The following is an 18,413-nucleotide window of genomic DNA, read 5'->3' on the forward strand; positions in this document are numbered from 1 at the left end:
TCTGGGGGTTTAAATTGCTGGGGTCAGATTAAACCCAAGGATCAAAGATGTCAGTAAATTTGAAGGTAATAGGAGGGTTAAAGCAAGTCTAAAATAGAAAGTTGGTTTGTGACAGCCACATAATGTTTGCCTTTAAACTGATATTTCTGTATATTACTGAATTAGTGCGCTTAAAACTTAAAGTTTCTAAATTAGTTAATAAATTAGCTAATTGTGTGCGATTTCAGGACATACAGAAACTTTGTCATTAACATTGAATCATGCTTGTGTTCATCAGACGATTAAAATAATCTTAACTAAAGCTAACCTACTGGTGACCTGTCCAGGGTGTCCCCTGCCTTCACCCTAAGTCGGCTGGGATAGACTCCAGCCCCCCCGCGACCCTAATGAGGATTAAGCGGTGTATAGATAATGGATGGATGGATAAAGCTAACCTTGTCTTTCAGCCTCCTGATAAACAACCTAATTCTACTTATTATCAGCTGCTGGCGGATGCTGGAAACAAGATGAATGAAAACAGTGAGAACCAAAACAACAACAAGCTAAAATATGCTAAAAAAAAGCTCAGCAGAGCTCTTAGTTGGGGGATAATTCTTTATACGACAGACAACTTTGACATTATGGATAGTCAGTTGAGGTGTTGTTGATTAGAACAGCTTTTTCTGTGATTGTAATTTGTAGCCACAAGTGTCACCATTCAGCAAAAGTTAGGTAACTTAAAATATTAAAGCAACATGTGAGCTTGATTGAATATAAACTATGTGGACAATAATACATGGACACCACCATCCATATGCCTTTAAAGCTGCTTTAACTAGTTTGTGTTAATGACAGTTGCAATAAGGGGAAATTATATGAAAACAATATTCATGCATTTATTGTTTAGACAATAAATAAACTGAGAAGAGCCTTTATGTTTCAACATGACATGTACAAGGCCCAGTTTTCAAGTTTGCAGTGTGCTGGCCTGCATGACTTTACAGGCAAATCCCTGCAGCCAGATTCCAAAACGGTCCGGTGAAGCTTGAAACCAGCAGACTGGTTGTTGTTGTTATAGCAACACATAACCATCAGTCACATCTGTGTTTAATGTTTCACTATACTGTATATGTATCTTGAATGCTGTTACCATAACTGCCTTTTTTTCTGCCTTCCACAACTGGATAAATATCACTCAGTGGGATGCTGTGATATTGTTTTAGTGTTGGCTGTTGGTGCCCTCAAGTGGTAAAAGGAAGAATTACACACAACTGCTGTTCATCAGTAACACTGAGCCGCCACAAGAGGGAGAATTCTTTGTCATTTTCACACAAGCATCATGCAGATATTAATGAAATTCCATCAATTTTAGCAACTTTTCCAGGACTTACTAAGGTGTGTAAGTGCTTCTGGAGCTTGGACTTGCAGCTTTCTGAAAACTGCTTCATCTGTCTTTACGTCTGCTTTACTGTCCTTTAAGCACAAGTGTCTTAACCTTGTTCCAGATGTTCGGAGTGAATTTCCACTCATCTGGTTTTTCTTTTGCTCTTATGTGTACGTGGTGCATTAGACTGCTGGGCCTTCTTTCCACGTCTTTGTGACGTGAAAAGAACATCATGTGGCTCGGGTCTGTTTGGCAGCACTTGAACTTTGATCCACTAAATTATGTTTACAGTCTGATGATTCTGTCATCCTGATTGCCTCCATTAGGACTTTAAACGTTGCTCTATTTTGTACAGTTAACTATTTCATGTCTGTCCATCCTGGAAAAGTGATAAAGATGTTGCACTGTGCATTTATTGGGCTGCATACATGAATAATTACAAGCGACTAAACTTTGACTCCAAAAGTTCGCATCAGCAGCTGCTTCATAAGTGTTGATGTTGTTCGTAAAAAGTCACTTTTTCCTTTTTCAATTCAAAGTCTGTTTACTTTCTTGTCACAACATGCTCATTGAAAGTAAAAGCAGTAAAAGTTGGATGGAAGAGCCGTCGCATGAGTGAAAATGCTACGTTTCAGGTAAGTAGTTTAGTATCGTTAACAAAATGTCAAGCATGTCTGAATCCTGCATTAATCATTCACTAAATAAAAACTATTGCTGCACTGCAGATATTTCTTCTTTGAAAAAAAAGAAATGCTGTAAAAAGGCAGTTTATCAGACTAGAACTATAAAAGACTTCAATGCTGGAAAAGGCGAAACAGATTTATTAAATACAGGTTGGAATATTTTTCTTCACAGCATTTGCAAGTTTTATAAACATATTAGAGAGTTAATTTGGGACAAAATTATTTTTTCTGTGCACAGACGAATTCATCAGATTTATGAAGGGACGTGTTTTATAAATTCCATTTTGAAATCTAGTAACTAAAGATGTTAAATGCACGTAATGCAGTAAATACGACAATGATTCCCTTTGAAATGCGGGGGGTAGTAAAAGTCGGAGAAAAAAAGGGAAGCTTGGGTATTTTAAAAGCCTGTTAGAGTTAATCAGATTTTAGAAAAGGCCAGAATAAACTGAGCTGCTGTATCCAAGGATACGATTTACCTGTAAAGCTGACGTCTGAGCAGGACAGTAAATGAGTGATTGGCATGAGGAAGAGGAGAGCTTTTAATGAATGCATGGAAATCAGAACCTCACTGAGGACTTTTATGTTAACAAGGCTTACAGGGAGACATCCCACACAGGAATTACCCTCAATAATTTAAAATTACGTCCACGTGGATAAATCACAAAAATACAGGGCTACCAGCTGATCTAGCAGCAGTAAAAGCTTTTTAATCGGAACATTTAAGACCATAAAAAGATTCCTCGCAGGTCAGTTGTGACGTTCATTCCTCGGTGACGGATGCCTTCTTCTGGGACAGAACTACGTCTTTCACCTGAGGCGTCAGGGTCAGGAGCTGTGTGCGCACACTCTTCGACTCCTCGTCCTGATCCTCCACCTCCTCGCCCTCTGCGTCCTCCTGCTTCTTGCCCTGACTCTGGCTCACCAGCTGCTTCACCACCAGGCTCTGGTAGGCAGACAGCAGCTGCTGCTGCTCCTGCAACAACAACACGCACAAGATAACATTTCAGCAGTTTGACTCTCCGAACAAACGCTCGTTATAGCGACGCTGCAGCAGATGGAGACCACCAACAGCTGCTGCGTCTAAACACCATTTTAAACAATCCTAAGCTGAAGCATTTGCTGAAATTTAGACCCCGGTGAGGCAAATATACATGATTGTTATGACGGAGTTAAACATTTAGCATCGTGAAGTTTTTTTTTTTGGAAATACACACCTGTTTGTTTATCAGATAAGATGCTGCGTTAACAAGTTGCATCTGATACAATCTGCTGCAAGTGTCGCTTGTGGTTGTGCTGATGCTGGGTTCAAACTAAACACAATATCAACACATAGCTCCACCTGAAAGATGCAGGTCAACGGTTTGATCCTGTGCCGTGTTTAGTAACTGGACGACAGCTCTTGCATGGCTCATGACAAAAAACAATAACAATAATAACAATAACCAATGTGTCAGAGTCAGTCATGTGACAACAGCGTGTTCTGTGACGCTGACCGATAGCAGCATAGAGCACTAATACATGTAGAACATGTCAAAGAAAACATTCAGTCTTCAAAGTCCCAGAAGCAAGTCTCGCCACTCAGCAGCCATCTAATGCCCCCCTAGCAGTTGTTTTTAGGCTACCACATCAGGCTGCGATCTAAATAAGTGGAGAGAGAATCACAAGCGCAATTTCAGTTCTCACTGTCTCACCAGTGAAATCTGATATTCACTTAAAAACGATAACAACTTTGCCTCAAAATACACTTTTAAAAGCGTTCATATACATGTATACACAGGGTTTCACGACACCGGGCTGGAGTTTGTCTGATGTTTCGGCTGTTACAAAGCAGACCGTCGTCTCTACACCCTTTGACATCATCTTTTGTTGTTGCTTTTTTTAACGCTTTCTCACCATAAGACAGTCAAACGCACTGGACATGGTTCACATTCTTGTTTTTTTTTTCAATGATATCACACAAGGCAAGCTGTCATTGGTCTGGAACCGATGTGTAGGAAGTCTGTCATGTCTCTTAGCCAACAGTTAGGAACTCTATAACTGTATGATCAGACATAAATATGTGGGTTTATAATGTTGGACCTTTGTGAATCAGAGTATTTTAACAACCTGAAGCCAGATCCAAATGTAAACAACTACTGAAGTCAAATGTTGCTCAAGAGATCTCCCAACATGCTCAGTGTGTTAGAATATCTCCATACTCTTCAGCAAGTCCTGCTTTAGCCACATTTAAGAGTGTAGTCATCAACACCACCACCACCAGCAGCTTTGATCATTCCTGCATCTTTCCCAGCATAATAGCCGACTGGCAGCTGTGCAGAAATGCGGACAGAGCAGAGGACTGAACTCTCTAAGCTCTCTAAGCTCTCTTCTTTCAATTGTTGAATGAATTTCATGAATTTCTTCCAAAGGAAACAGTCTGGAAATGTGTATCATTATCCCCATATTTACATAAAAAGACATTAAATCTACCCGCACTCTGCTAGAACTTAAAGTGGTCCTCAGTCAGAGAGCGTCAGACGTACCGCGGGTATCCGTCCTGTGAGCGTGCCGATGATCTGAGGCACACAGCGGCCCGGGGCGTGCAGCATGCAGTGGGTGCTGGCCTGAAACAGCAGCACGCTGGTCAGGTGGAGGACCAGAGCCGGGTCCTCGGTGTCCTTCAGCTGCTCGGTAAGAGCCTGGCGGTGCAGGAACAGGGCCTGTCTGGATGACACACGTTCACACAACGCTGAAGTCTTACACTTTTTCTGTATATATACAGTAAATACATATTAAAAGAATAAAAACTGAACACTTCCATTACCTCTCCCTTTTCTTGTCTCCTTTCTTCAACATGAATCCACACACCTCAGCACACGTCTCTATGTTGGTCAGAAAGTCTTCAATGGCCTGTTAGAATGAAGACGTTTCAGTCACTGCATTTACATTTCATCCTTAACGTTTTACAACAGACAGGCTTGTGTCTGGTTAAAAAAAAAAATCACTTTCTGTGTTCGTTTTTAGAAGCATAGCACACTTGACTGGATGAAGCATTTGTCGAGCTTCACGAAGTTTGTTAGAGCTGCAGTGACATAACGGACTCTTTAATTTTTAACACAATCTTGAATTAAATATCTTTGTTTAAAGTCTGCAATATGTAATACATAAATCTATCATCATTAAACATGATAAGGTGTTAGCTTAGCATCTGCAATATGTACACTTCAAAGTCAGCTGGCCTTACTCTCTCTATGTTGTGTTGCTTTCTAAATTTTTAAGGCCATTCTGGGGAAACCGTCATATTTTTGCAAAATGATGTCTTGGAGCTCAACTTTCAATCAGATCACAAGACATATTTATTGTCTGCCCCCAGAATACAGAGAGAGATTGGAACAGAAACTTTAATGTTTTCTGCTCCAGCCACTTGGAAAAGTTTGCAGAAAGAAATTGTAAACTCAGTGCTAAATGATTCTTTCGCTTATTCTGTTAGTTCTAAGTTCAGTTTGGTTTCCTAGTTTGATAGTTGCCTTATAGATTGTTTTTCTTTGAGCCCTCAGACAACCACTTTCATTTGTGTGCATGATTCTGTGTCATCCTGTCTGAAACAAAATATGAGAAAACAGCAGAAGCTGGAGGCAGTCTGAAGAATCGAGCCAAACACAGCAAAGCTCCAACAAAATGAGAAAAAAAAATGGACTTGGCCAAGACTAAGAGTTCATATTTTGATGTGTACCATAACATCCTTGGGGTCAATCATGATTTATTCATCTTAAAATGTCATCATAAAAAATACGATTTTGTTAGAAACTGCATGGCCTTGAGTTTTGAAATCCTGCTCTACGGTTATTGTGTTTTAAATCTCAAAATGCTCCTAAAAAAGCTCAACGTTGATCATCTTGGGCCTCCACTGGTGGAGCTGTTACCAGTTGCTTCAGTTTTTCTAGGTGGACATTTGAAAAAAAACAGCCTAACTAACAGGAGTTCTACTTACTTTGCCATTCAGGCAGTTGTGCAGCTTCATCAGATGCCCTTTGGTCTCCTCTGGCAGTTTGCCCAAAATCTTCACTCTGACCTGAGGCAGCACATCAAAGACGTTGAAGATGAACCAGCTCGACTCCAACAAGAGCCGCAGATCATTTCAAATAGTAACACAGCGCCGGCTAACTTTTAAGTTGATTTAAATGTAACGGACCTCGTTGGTGATGGTGCTGGGATTCTCCACGGACATCATCAGGTCTGCAGCCAGGAAGTTGACCAGGATGTTGGTGACGTCGGTGCACAGGGTTTTTAGGACGTGCTTGGCGATGTTGGCCTGGGTTTCATCTGCACAGTCAAACAATATAAGTCAAGGCCTTGAACTCCAGGCCGATTCTTCTCTTTATTTTATTTTTTTCTTTTACAGGCTTAAGGCATGGCATGTACTGTATGTTCACTTTCAGAAGAACTAAAGACACCGTGTTATTCCAACAACGGCCTGTCCTGACTCTAATGAAATAAATACTGAGCACTGCTGGTTTTAGGTCATGTGGCGTGTCACCATGACTGACAACTGATGCAGAACTGAGTAAGTGTAATATAGATCGAATAACATAATATTACGAACGAAATAAAAATAAAAATCTAGCTTTAAGAGTGTAGATTTTGCTAAAAGGCATGTTGTCTTTACAAAAATCACCCAAATTGCACCACTTATCCACACAGAAACTGTAACAAACACAGAGAACTGTTAGATTGTGACCTTTCCGATGGTCCTTGACAACTCATCTGTGATGTGTCATTTGGTCAGGAAGGTTAAAATTGTAGTATTTCATCAAAATCTCTTGTCTCATTTTTTTTTTTTTAAATAGCCAAAATTACTGTTTGCAGTAATTTTACATTTATCAGCGCAACCAGGAAGCCATTAGAGACTCAGCCATGACAAACAGTCATGTGACAAAAAAAATCCGGTACTTTTTGGCTGAACTGCAGGCTGTGTGTAGATCAGAGCAGATTGAAGACAAGCATGGAAACAAACGAATAATGTAAGGAGTGATATATCTATATGTGCAGTCACCATTTTTTCAAGTATTGGTAACAACTGGGGGCACTTGGAAAAATCTTTTACATGCTGTTTCGTTTTTTTCTATTGTCATGCTGCACAAAAATAATCTCTATGTTTCTAGTCAGGGTTGGACCATTTCCATAGAGGTGCAGGACTTCATACTGCAGTAAAAAATTAGCTCACAGAACTAAAAGTAGCTCCTCAGTTGAAGGAAAAAGTAAAGTTAGTTCAAGGACTCCTGAGTCATTAAAACCTGTTCATTATCAGTAGAGTGTGTCACACTATTGTTTTGGACAAAAAGAACCATTTCAAACTTGCAGTATGAAACAAAACATGTCCACAATGGTGAAACAAAGTTTAGTCAGCTCACCTGCAAGTGAAAACTTGTTAAAGTGTGCACAGGTTCTTAGAGCTGTTTAGGAGGAATCCTGAAAATCCTTTGTGAAGACAGCCCCCGGTGCTTATCGTTTGAGAGTTAGCAGTGGAATAGATTTAGGATTATAGGATTAATCGGATTTACCAGAGAAGAACTTGGTGCCTTTTTCAAACAGCCGGATGTTGTTGTAGAGGTTGGTGATCTCCTCCTGTAGGTCCTTCATGCTCTTCTTCTTGTTGGCCCCTGACGGAGAGCTGGTGGAGGACATGAACACCGTCCGCAGCACCTCCTGATAGGTTTTAGTCAGAGGCCTGCAGAGACATTAACAGTGAGAGGATGGACTGATCGCTGGCGGTAATCTTTGGCAAGTGTGAGCAGAGAAAGCCAACTTCAGACAGAAACCTGTGTGTTACCTGACTAAATGCTCTGCCAGCTCAGAGAGGATTTCTTCGGGGCAGTCACTCACTCGCTCCTCTAAAACAGCTACGATCTCCTCCTGGGCCATAAAGGGGGCTTCAGTCTGTTTGTTGCGATCTTGGCAAAGGTAAAACACAAGCTAATTAGTCTCGCTGGGATACTACAGTTACCTTTGTCTTTCATGGAGGGAAAAAAAAAACAAAAAGACAACTCTGGGGAGAGATTGCTAGCCAACCAGCCATTACGCTCTTGTTACAGTAAAAAGCCTCACTGAGCAGGTTTAATGTGCATATAGAGACATAATGTCCTTGTGAAGATAAAAAGGCTTTGTGGCCTTTGGTGTACTTTGCTGTGAAGGTCCGGTTTCTTCATCGCTGTCCTCGTCCTTTCTCCCTTTCTTCTTGGTTTTGCGAATCCGGATCTCTCTGGCGTTGCCTCCTCCGCCTGCTTTCACACTGCCACTGCCCTCTGAGAGACAAACAGATGATAAACAATCCGAGTAAATCAACCTTCTATCGATAAAATATCACAGACTTCTATTTAAGTGACCATACAGCTAAAGCAACATGCAGACTACAGAAGTTGCTGATCTAATAATCATGTTGCTGCTCAGACCATGAGAATTTTTTTTGTCCCAGACTGTCCCAGGAGTCACTGTGAGGCAGATTGTAGCAGATTTTCAGGTGCAGATGTGATGCAATCTGCCCTAAACACAGATGGAGCATGTATCAAACTAGAGAGCAGGTGTAAAAATAGCACAGGTGGCATTTAGATGAGCCAGAAGCATGGCTGTAGGGGAAACAGCAGAACACAGACACTCGGTGTAGTCAGCGCTGCCAACTATTTTCAGTGGAACGTCTGCTTAAATAATAGATGTTAGATTGCGTCGTGCTAATCTGCACATTCATGACATAATAGTGTGACTGTGTATTTAATACGTGCAAGCTTTTAGAAAGTGAAAGCTAAAATAAAAAAGTCCCGCTGACTAACTAGCTGTATCATTAGCTGTCATTATATTTCAAGCTGCCATCGTCTCATCAGTGTGCAACTTCATCTTTAATGAGGACGGTCGTACTGATTAGGAACTTAAATATCATGAACAGAGAGGATCCATCCTCATTTACTAAGAAATACTGCAGACTTAAATCAAGGGAGAGGACCTAGCAACACAGTTAGCGAATAAAAATACACTACTTTTTAAAAACGAACTAAAAAACGATTCCTGCAAACAATTTTTTTCAGAAATATTTTTGTAAATTTTTATTGATGTATGTGTAGAGTTTGACACCAACAGGTTGTCTTTACATCTTTTCAAGTTCCTCGAGCTCAACTTAAAACTACGTGTAAGAGCTGCACGGTTTGTGTGTATATTTGGAATATTCTGGACAGTCCAACGGACAACTTAATGCTCTGAATCACGAGTCATTTCTCAGTATTTGCTGCCCCGGTCACATTTTTCACTGCTAAATAAAGTCCTGCACCTCTATGGAAACACAACAGTGGCTAGAAGTAGAGAGAAATGCCTTTTTTTGTTTGAAAGTTGCCAGTGTGGCATAAATTATAAAGTGAAGAAAAAAAATAAAGTTAAATGTTTCTGTGAATTCATTTCACATAAACTGAACGAACTTGTAATCCACATGTTCAACATTTTTCCACGTGTCCACAGGTGTTAGCAATACTGGAAAAAAAAAAAGGTAGTTCTACATGCTACAGATATTTTACTACTTCTATCTTTAATTTGTTTCCATGCTTGTTTCCTATCTGCTTGGTGTAAACACAGCCTGCATTTCAGCTGAATACTCCTTTTGTCATGTGACTGCTGGTCAAAGCCGAGTCACTAATTGCTTCACGGTTCCATCTGAAGCAAACAGATCTTTGGAAGGTTCTGAAATTTGATGATTTCTCCCGTTGTTATGGTTTCCGGCATTGATAAATGGTGCAATTTGGGTGATATTTTAAAGACAGCATGCTTTCAAAACCCATCAATGGGTTTTTGGGGTTAAAAGGATTAAACTTCTGCCAAACACCCAATGAGAATAGGCTGTACAGTGATGTAGGAGCTGCTAAACTTCTAAAATGAACAATATTTACATTTTCAAAGATGCCAAATATTTGTGAATAGGACCCCATCACTCACACTAGCTTACTGAAAACAGGTTTATTTGGCTTTTAAGACATCATCTTGGACTCTGGGAACTCATAACATCCTGGAAAATAATCTCCTCACACCTCTCTTTTATTTTGCTTTTTCACTGGATGCTGCTTCTCTCTCAGCTTGGACATATCCAAGAAGCTCTAAATACAAGTTATACAAATGATGTCTCTGACTTGAGGACAATCAAACCCAGTCACAATGTCTGGGACAGCTCAGGACAAAAGGAAGACACACTTCATGTGGCCACGGGCACAGACTTTATGCTGAATTTTCTCTCAGTCAGGATTAAGTCACAGTCTACATTTTACTTTGTCAGTGTTTGGTGAAGTAGAAAAGATTTAACACACCTGTAGCCTTCTTCCTGCGCTCTGCTTCTCTCTTTTCCTTTTTAGAAAGTGCTGAGCTCTCAGTCAGAATGGATGCTTGCTTCAGGTCCTCTTCAGTTATCAGAAACACTGGATTGTTCTTGACTTCCTGAAAACCAAACCACAGAAGCTTGTAGACATTCAAAGAGTTTTAAAAAGAAACGTCTGAAAAAGGAAGCTGTACCTTCTGAGCTTTCTGCTGCATGGCATCGTCAAATAAAGAGAGGCAGTTGCTGATGAACTTCTCGCTGACGACGACGGTGCCTCCCAGAACTCTGGCGGAAGACTGGATGTTGGTGTTCCTCATGGCCTGGCTGATCAGCATCCCCATGTCCTCCATCGACAGGCAGCTGGGAAGAATTGGCTAAACCAGCCGAGGTGGGCGCGTAATGAGAAACAGAAGTCCCCAACACATGTAATTTATGACATAATCAACTCTTATTAGGCAGCTATTAGAGAGTTGTTATTGCAATAACCTGGAGGTCTGTCCACGTGGAAGAGTTGACCGCCTCCTCCACAGACGCCTCCACTTGGTCGACCAGAGCTTGACCCACACAGGCTGCTCTGAGGAAAAGCAGCTTGTTGGACTTGAAGCGCTTCTTAATGTAGCTGGAGGGGTCGGGGATTCCCAGTCTGACCAGCGCGTCAAACTCTGCGGGAAGAAGATTTCATCAGCGGACGACACTATAGACGCTTCAAACTGCAAAGAACTTCACTACAGAATCATAGATCATAAAAAGGCGACTGCATAACAAAAAACACACATTAAGTCTAACAAAAAGGTTGTACTAGTCAGCCTGTATGTAGCTATTTAAAGGCAGCTGATTGCAGGAATTTCATACAGTTAGGTATAGATTTTGTAAAATTTATAGGAGTTAATGATGTTTAATTCAGGAAAAAAGAGCATCAATGTGAGTCCTGGTGTTCCTGAGTATTCTGTATCAGCGGTGCTATAGGTATCATAACATAAAAGTGCAAGTTGAATCAGTGCATTCCTTGTTTTTAGTGATTACTGAAGCCCCAAATGCCCAACACTGCAGCTTTGAAAACAAATTAAAAACGTAATTTATGACCTTCTTTGCATGTTTTTCAGAAGTTGCGATGATAGCGAACAACTGTAAAGGCCTCTGAAGTGCAGAATTGTTTTATTATTGTCATTTATCTAACACACACACGATAACGTCTGTGCGCAGGAGAAAAGAACGTATTTTTTGAGACACTGAGGACTCGATATAATTACATTTATTGAGCCCCCAAAGTAATAAAAAAATAGAATCACTTTTCACTGGTGCTAGGCAACAAAGGCTCACAAAAAAAACATTAAAACTGAAAGACATGAAAGCAATTTGGCTTCAACATTAAACCAGAGCTTGAAACTGTTGGAGAGCATCCACATGCTGTCCGACACCTCAACCTGTTTGCCTCCAGCTGACCATGAAGTATACTTGTAACCTGTATATATAAAACTTGTAGAGGTTTAAAACAGGATAGGATGACAGCATAACTGTATGTGCAGGTAAGTTGTTTTGCTGAAGCTGGACCTGGTTCTTGTTCCTGCAGAAAATATTCCAGGTATTTCACAAATCTGCAAGCTTTTAAACTATGTGGGGTTTGAACCGTTTCACTCGTGCCCAATCATGTTCCTCTTTTCCTTGAGTGACTGTTGTGGTTCCTGTATGCTAATTGTGGTGGGGAGAAATAACAGGTAGAGTCAAGGCTGAGAAAAAATACAACACCAGACCTACCTAAATATCCGTTTTGCTGGAGGAAAGAGTCCACCCAGGAGTTCTGTGTTTTAGCATAGATATCAGGGATGTACACGGCTTTGTCCTGCCGACCTCCGACCACGCTTCCTTTCAGACGCCCGGTATTCACCAACTCCTCCAAGACAGCTGACAATAACAAAACACATTAGCTTACAATACAGTGTATTAACTGCAACAATAACACAATATAACGGTCTCTGCTTACAATACAGAAGATGCTCCTGGAATCCAAAGGCTCCAATCATGTTGCTGACTGGGGTTGGCCTGCAGAATGAAGCAAAACAGCAGGGCGATTAGAATACAAGTACAGATCAATACAATAAATAAAGACAATGGGACTCATGTGAGAATATTTTAGTGCATCTGGTCACAAGTAAGTGCACGTTTGCTAAACATAGAAGAACTGATACCTCTAATATCCGTATAAGACTGTGTGTCTCGTACTGACAGCGGCCAAACCTCATTCACAAAAGTGTGAATAGAGGATTTTTTGAGCAGAGACACTAGATATTAGGGATCTAAAATAGTTACAGCCGCTGATGACATGCCGTCAAAGCTGCTAAGAGAAGGAAATAAAAAGAGAATGGTCTGACATACGAGTTAGATGCTAGAAAACATTTTACGACAGCAAAGCAGCCCACGCTTCGACAGGAGGCATTCATGGTGAAATGACTGTCATGGAAATGGACGAGACGCTATTACAGCCTACAGAAGAAGCAGACAATCACGCTGGAAAGAGCCGCTGCTTGGAGTATCCTTTTTTTTTTGGTCAAAAATGTATTTTTCTTTTGCGAGGGAATGTCTTTTAGAGCCCCTTTCAGACAGGCACTCCTTTCTATTACTGTCACAGCTTCCAAATGTGTTGGACTCATGTCTGAGCGAGCGCCGTAGTAACGTTTCCATCAAAGTCGTTGCAGCGAGATCAGACCTAGCAACATTACTGCATCACTTTCAACACAAGTTCAACCCACAAGCATCATATGTCCAGCAAATTACAAGCCTAAGTGTCCATAAAAACCAAAATTACTGAGGTGAAGATTGAACATGTTTCATCAATAATGAATGTAATCCGGGTTTTAGCAAACAGGTGCTGAAGTTGAGTTTGTGCTTCAGGTTGTTTGTTGAAAGATTTCCTCAGAGTTACTAAATACTTGCAACATGATACATGTGATCATGTCCAAAGCAAGAGAGTCACATGCATTTATGCAATTGGTACAACAAAAATAACTTCCTTTATTACTTATAAATAATCACTAACAAGGGATCGATCAGGATCTAATGGAAACTTGTACTTTTTCCTAAAATCAGACAGGTGAGCTGTCACACAGAGCCACAGTTTATCATCTGCTGGTCAAACTTTTGTACATACAAGAGTTTGATTTATTCTTTTGTTTATTAGTGCATTACTGTGCAACATGCCAAGTGATGTCACATCCAATCTTGCATGCATGAGGGATATTGTGAATGCAACATGGCTCCTCTGCACCACTTCTAAAGCCGTGAGGAACATTCACATAAAAGTCTGACTGATAGAATGTCTTCACTTTAACAGATTATTGAGGCCCATCATGTTCTGTATCACACATCTGAAAAGGGCTGAAAAGTTGCTCTGCAGATCAGACAGCATGTCTCCAAACACCCTGTGGGTTGTTCACAGTTTGTCCCTCCTCCTTTGTAGGTACCCACCACTGCTGACCAGGGAAACCATCAAAACCCTCAGGTGTGGCTGTTTCTGAGACGCTCTGACTTAGTTGTCTGGACACCATGATTTCACCCTTGTACTGCGACTACTGTAAATAAACTGATGTATCCAATTATTCACCATGCGTCACTGTGACAATTTAATCAACATTATTCACGTCATCTATGAGCGGTCACAATGTTTTGGCTCATCAGCGTACAACCGGTGTGGACATTTTGCTTAAGAGAAAATTCTACTTGTGATAAATACAGTGACAGCGACAAGTTGTCTTGAATCCCAAAGTGATTCTTGCATGAGGAGCAACGTTTGCAATATCTTTGCAATGTTTACCTTGTGATTGCGCTGAAGAGCCCTCGTATTCTGGCTTTGTGACGGGAGACAAAAGCTGGAGTAAATATGACACCTCTGTTGTACTGGTCCATTTCTCCTTGGATAAGCTTCCCGAGACGCTTCGACAGCTCCTGAAATATAAAAGAAAACACACTTGTCACATCGTTTCTGAACAGTGAAGTCAGCAAGCAGCAGCATGTCAAAAGAAGGGCTGAGGCTGCAAATAGGAATCAATTATCTTAACACACTGATGACACAGATTGTTGCCTAATTTGTCACCACATCAACGTGCGAGTAGAGACTGACTCACCTCAGTCAGGAAATCTCCCGGGAGGTCGTAGCTTTTACACAGCTCTGCGATGCTGATCAAACCGGCCTCCTGCAGTTTGTCATTCACCTCCTCAGCCAAGCGGTCCAGGTACGTGCTGCGGACCACACAAGACGATCAACGTGTTTACAGCGTTCGGCTCTGAGCATGTGCTTTCCATTTTGGTTTTTGCGAGACTCTCATTACGGTGAACAGCACGGAAGCTATTGTCCACCTGTGCCTGCTTCAGTAGGAACAGACTCGCAGGACACGACTATTTAGGGAAAGAAACCAGGTCCAGACATAAAAACTACAAATCATACCTGACAAATAAGCTGTGCTGACATTTTCCCAAACTTTGCTGTTGAGACAAAGCTAGCCAACTAATAAATATTAAAATTAAATAACCATTTCATCTTGTCATCCTCACTGCAACAAACATTTTGGGATTTTGAACAGATTTTTTTAATTATTACAAATATTCGTAACTAATCAGAATAACGCCTATATAGAAGAAAATACGATTTACTCACAGCTTCTACTAATTAACACAACCTGTAAGTTTTTAAATCTGCCAACTTTAAAGGCCAGAGGAAGAATTCTTGTTCTCAATTGCACAACTAAAGACCTTTATCTCCTCGATGAGTTTGCTGTAACATAAAGTTCACAGGCATAACTGTGTTTTTTGGTTTGAACGAAATGTATTTCAAACATTCTTCTTCAAATCTAGCAAGTACCTTTCCTTTAATTATGATAATGCTGTGTGATAAATTAGCCATAGGATACACAATATATGATTATATACAGTATAGTAATAGTTCAATCTACTACAATTAAGAAAAACCTTCCTAATTAAAGAAACTAAGGTCTGAATATATACAGGTTAATATCTACAAATACAAAAACTTCACTGTCTGTCATGCTGGTTTTCTGTGATTCCTTGCTCCATGATCTGGTAACCTAAACGCCCAAAATGTATTCAATATTTATAGCCGACTTCATTTCTAGGCCAAAATAAGACTTTAAATCAGTGCATAGTTGTTGGTTGTGACCAATTAAAAGTAGCTGTCCATTACAATGGAGAGTAGGTCTGATGGGATTAAGTCTTTCATTAAATATATATAAGTTTTTCTGTTTAATCTCCATTTTCTGTTTTGAGAATGCAAACAAAGCGAGGTACAGACAAGCCCAGTGCAGTCCTTCAATAATTAAAACATGTCACACAACCGTTCTTCAGTTCTCCATGGGCTGATCACTGTGATGAAGGTAGCGTGGCTGAAAATGTTTGCTGAATAAAGCATGGGGCACTGGAGATGTGAGACATGCTTTGGTAAAACCTATCCATGAAAAACAACAGACTGAATGTCATCATACAGAATTTGTATGAGCAGCCCGGGCTGTATTTTACGGACAGACATTGCCTCGAGCTCCAGCACCAGTCCGATAAAATTTTAATACTCACTCATCAATCAGCTGTCCCAGTACGAGCTGAACTCCTTTATCAGATTTTGCAATGTCACTGGCTCTGTTTTCAACATGGACCCAATCCACATTGATGATCTGAAAGGCAGGAGATCATGAGAACATTCAAAGGACACCTGGATGTCAACAGCACGCATTCCAACAAGCAATGTGAAGTAAATTAAATACTTCAGGCTACAACTTCTTTGGCGGCTTGATACAAAAATACATTCTGCACGGTTCTCATTTTCCATCTACAAGAGAAATCTGTCTGATATAATATATTAAACTCTTGACATTGAATTCGCTGACATGCAAGTTCCACATGTGCGAGGAACAAGAAAGAAACCCTGAGAAGGAAGATTTGTTTGCAAAAAGAAACGCAACATCATCAGTGTTTGGATACTGTATATTTTGACTAGAGAAAGAAATGAAATGAGGTAACAGAACTAATTTGAATCATTGGGGGCCCTCTGCTTGACCATCTGTGAAATTTTACAGTCATATTTCAAGTATTTTGAATTTCCTGTTGACCAACTTTCAGCATATTGTTTCACACATTGAAATTTAAGGCTATGTTTGAATGATAACATCTCAAGATCTATTAAAGATAAAACCTTGAACAATATTGGACAAGCAGATTAAATAATCTCTGAGTCTAAACATGAAAAAAGTGCCATCTTTGAGCACAGAAAAACAAAAAACAGAAGATGCACAAGTCAGCTAGGGATATTTTCTGAATCATATGCAAGTTGTTTGTAACATTAATAAAAATCTAAGCATGTAGGACACTATAAACATGAAATGCTTTGCAAAAAAAACAGTTATTTTCCTTGAACTTTGATAACTGTCTAAGCAGGTATGACATGTTGTACCACAATAACAAAAACATTGCTAGGTCAACTGATCTAAGTATCACAAAACTTTGAAGCTTCAAAGTGGTTTTCGAAATATAACAGAGAAAATTTGTTAATATGGACATTACTTGTATTTTCAACAACAACTTCCATGTTTTATGTAAATAAATAAGATTTTCAAGCAGACACTGTCTAAAAATGTAATGATTCGAGATGGAATGACTGTATAACAAGTGCATAGCCAGATCTGAATCTTATTCAAATCAAATAAATCTGTACTTTGGATGCTTCTTCTGGTTTTGAACCACACGAGAAAGACTTTAAATTGTTTTTGTCAGCTGTTTTAAAACTATTTGTTACTCTTGATGCATATGCACTCCCCCACGAAATCACTTAAATCATTCTAAATTGATTAATTCTGTCCAAATGGGGTTATTTAAGTCACCTGGTGAAAACTACTGTATATTTTCACAGTGCAATACATCTAACAGAAAAACTAATTGTAATGCCATTTTTGTCAGCATTGTGCAGAACTAGTACAGGTTTGTATGCAGCTGTTACCACACAGGACTCAAAGCAACACACACCTGCTGGAGATCCACAATGTTGATTCTCCCTGTGAAACAAAATGACAACATTGATTCACTGTTATTATGACCAGATGCTGATTTAATCTCATACTAAGCGTATCAATGTTATATTGTAGTTCTGAGGTGACAGCTCTGTGTGTGCTGTTTGCCTGTGAAACTGACCTCCATGGACGTAGAGTTCATCCCTGATCTCCCTGCTGATCTGAGCCGGGGTGATGTACTCTTTTCCATCCAGTGTGTGCACCACTTCCAGCTTTTTGTCTTGGACCAGTTTTGCAATAATTTCAATGCAGTTTCTCTCCGACAGCCTGTGGAAAGTTGACACAAGTGGCGTTAAGTGGCCAGTTATATAGGTATGTTAATTCTCGTTGCTAACGGCTGCTGTTAACAGAAAGGAGACGACTCAAAGCGAAAAGCGTCACTTTTAAATCAAAGTTTATCGTTAGCTAGCTAACATTAGCTCCGATGCTAACAGCTGCTCGTTACCTTTGCACCGTGTCAGCGAACTGGGCTCTCTGGAAGTCAGCGGCGAGCCGACGGATTTCTTCCCAGTCAGCCGCCATGGTTGCAGGTTTGTGTGTCTGGAAAAAGCAGCAAGCAGTCACTGCTTTTGCTTCACTTTTAAGGCGAATGAGCTAAGTGTTAGCTAACTGCTCCCTGCTCTTAGCCACACGTCAACACACAGTGAAGGGAACGGCGAGCCAGAAGGGACAAACTTCATCCGCCCACCTTTCGCGCACAGACGTCAACACATCAACTATTGCTCTAAATTCGACTTTTGCCTAATACATGCACTCCTAAAACTTATAAATGTATATTTTCATAAAATCTATCCAGATAATTCAACAACCTCCAGTTACGTTGATAACTCGTGTTTTTTTTTTTTTTGTGGACGTGCTGATGGGAAAAAAATAACAATTTGGTCTGATTTAAATTCTCTTGACTCTATAAAAAAGTATAATTTGCTTCTGAGCCACAAATCTTTAAACTATGATGTTATTTGTATTTTATTTTGTTG

The 18,413-nt window shown here is 40.1% G+C and overlaps 1 protein-coding gene across 1 annotated transcript; it reads right to left on the reverse strand.

Moving 5' to 3' along the window:
* Window positions 1-2,442: 2,442 nt before the first annotated feature.
* ufl1 (UFM1-specific ligase 1) lies at window positions 2,443-18,074 on the reverse strand. The gene is made up of 19 exons (XM_008287978.1): window positions 17,882-18,074; window positions 17,558-17,703; window positions 17,393-17,421; window positions 15,950-16,047; window positions 14,491-14,605; window positions 14,181-14,311; window positions 12,354-12,412; window positions 12,128-12,274; window positions 10,859-11,034; window positions 10,567-10,746; window positions 10,365-10,491; window positions 8,208-8,330; window positions 7,859-7,979; window positions 7,590-7,756; window positions 6,221-6,351; window positions 6,020-6,100; window positions 4,853-4,938; window positions 4,572-4,752; window positions 2,443-3,022 (listed from the first exon to the last, which is right to left on the reverse strand). Exons 1-19 carry the CDS (start codon window positions 17,956-17,958, stop codon window positions 2,810-2,812), a joined length of 2,388 nt encoding a protein of 795 aa, XP_008286200.1. The 5' UTR covers window positions 17,959-18,074; the 3' UTR covers window positions 2,443-2,809.
* Window positions 18,075-18,413: the final 339 nt, after the last annotated feature.

This window comes from Stegastes partitus, unplaced genomic scaffold (assembly GCF_000690725.1).
Source record: "Stegastes partitus isolate 25-593 unplaced genomic scaffold, Stegastes_partitus-1.0.2 Scaffold533, whole genome shotgun sequence".
NCBI lineage: Eukaryota > Metazoa > Chordata > Actinopteri > Pomacentridae > Stegastes > Stegastes partitus.

Bases quoted from the DNA above. Each gene is read 5' to 3' on its own strand.
- ufl1 (XM_008287978.1), bottom strand. From the start codon at position 17,958: ATGGCGGCTGACTGGGAAGAAATCCGTCGGCTCGCCGCTGACTTCCAG. The intron at 11,035-12,127 runs GTAGGTCTGGTG...TTCTTCCCGCAG, and splicing joins CCAGCAAAACGGATATTTAG to AGTTTGACGCGCTGGTCAGA. The intron at 6,101-6,220 runs GTCCGTTACATT...GTGCTGCCTCAG, and splicing joins CCAGCACCATCACCAACGAG to GTCAGAGTGAAGATTTTGGG.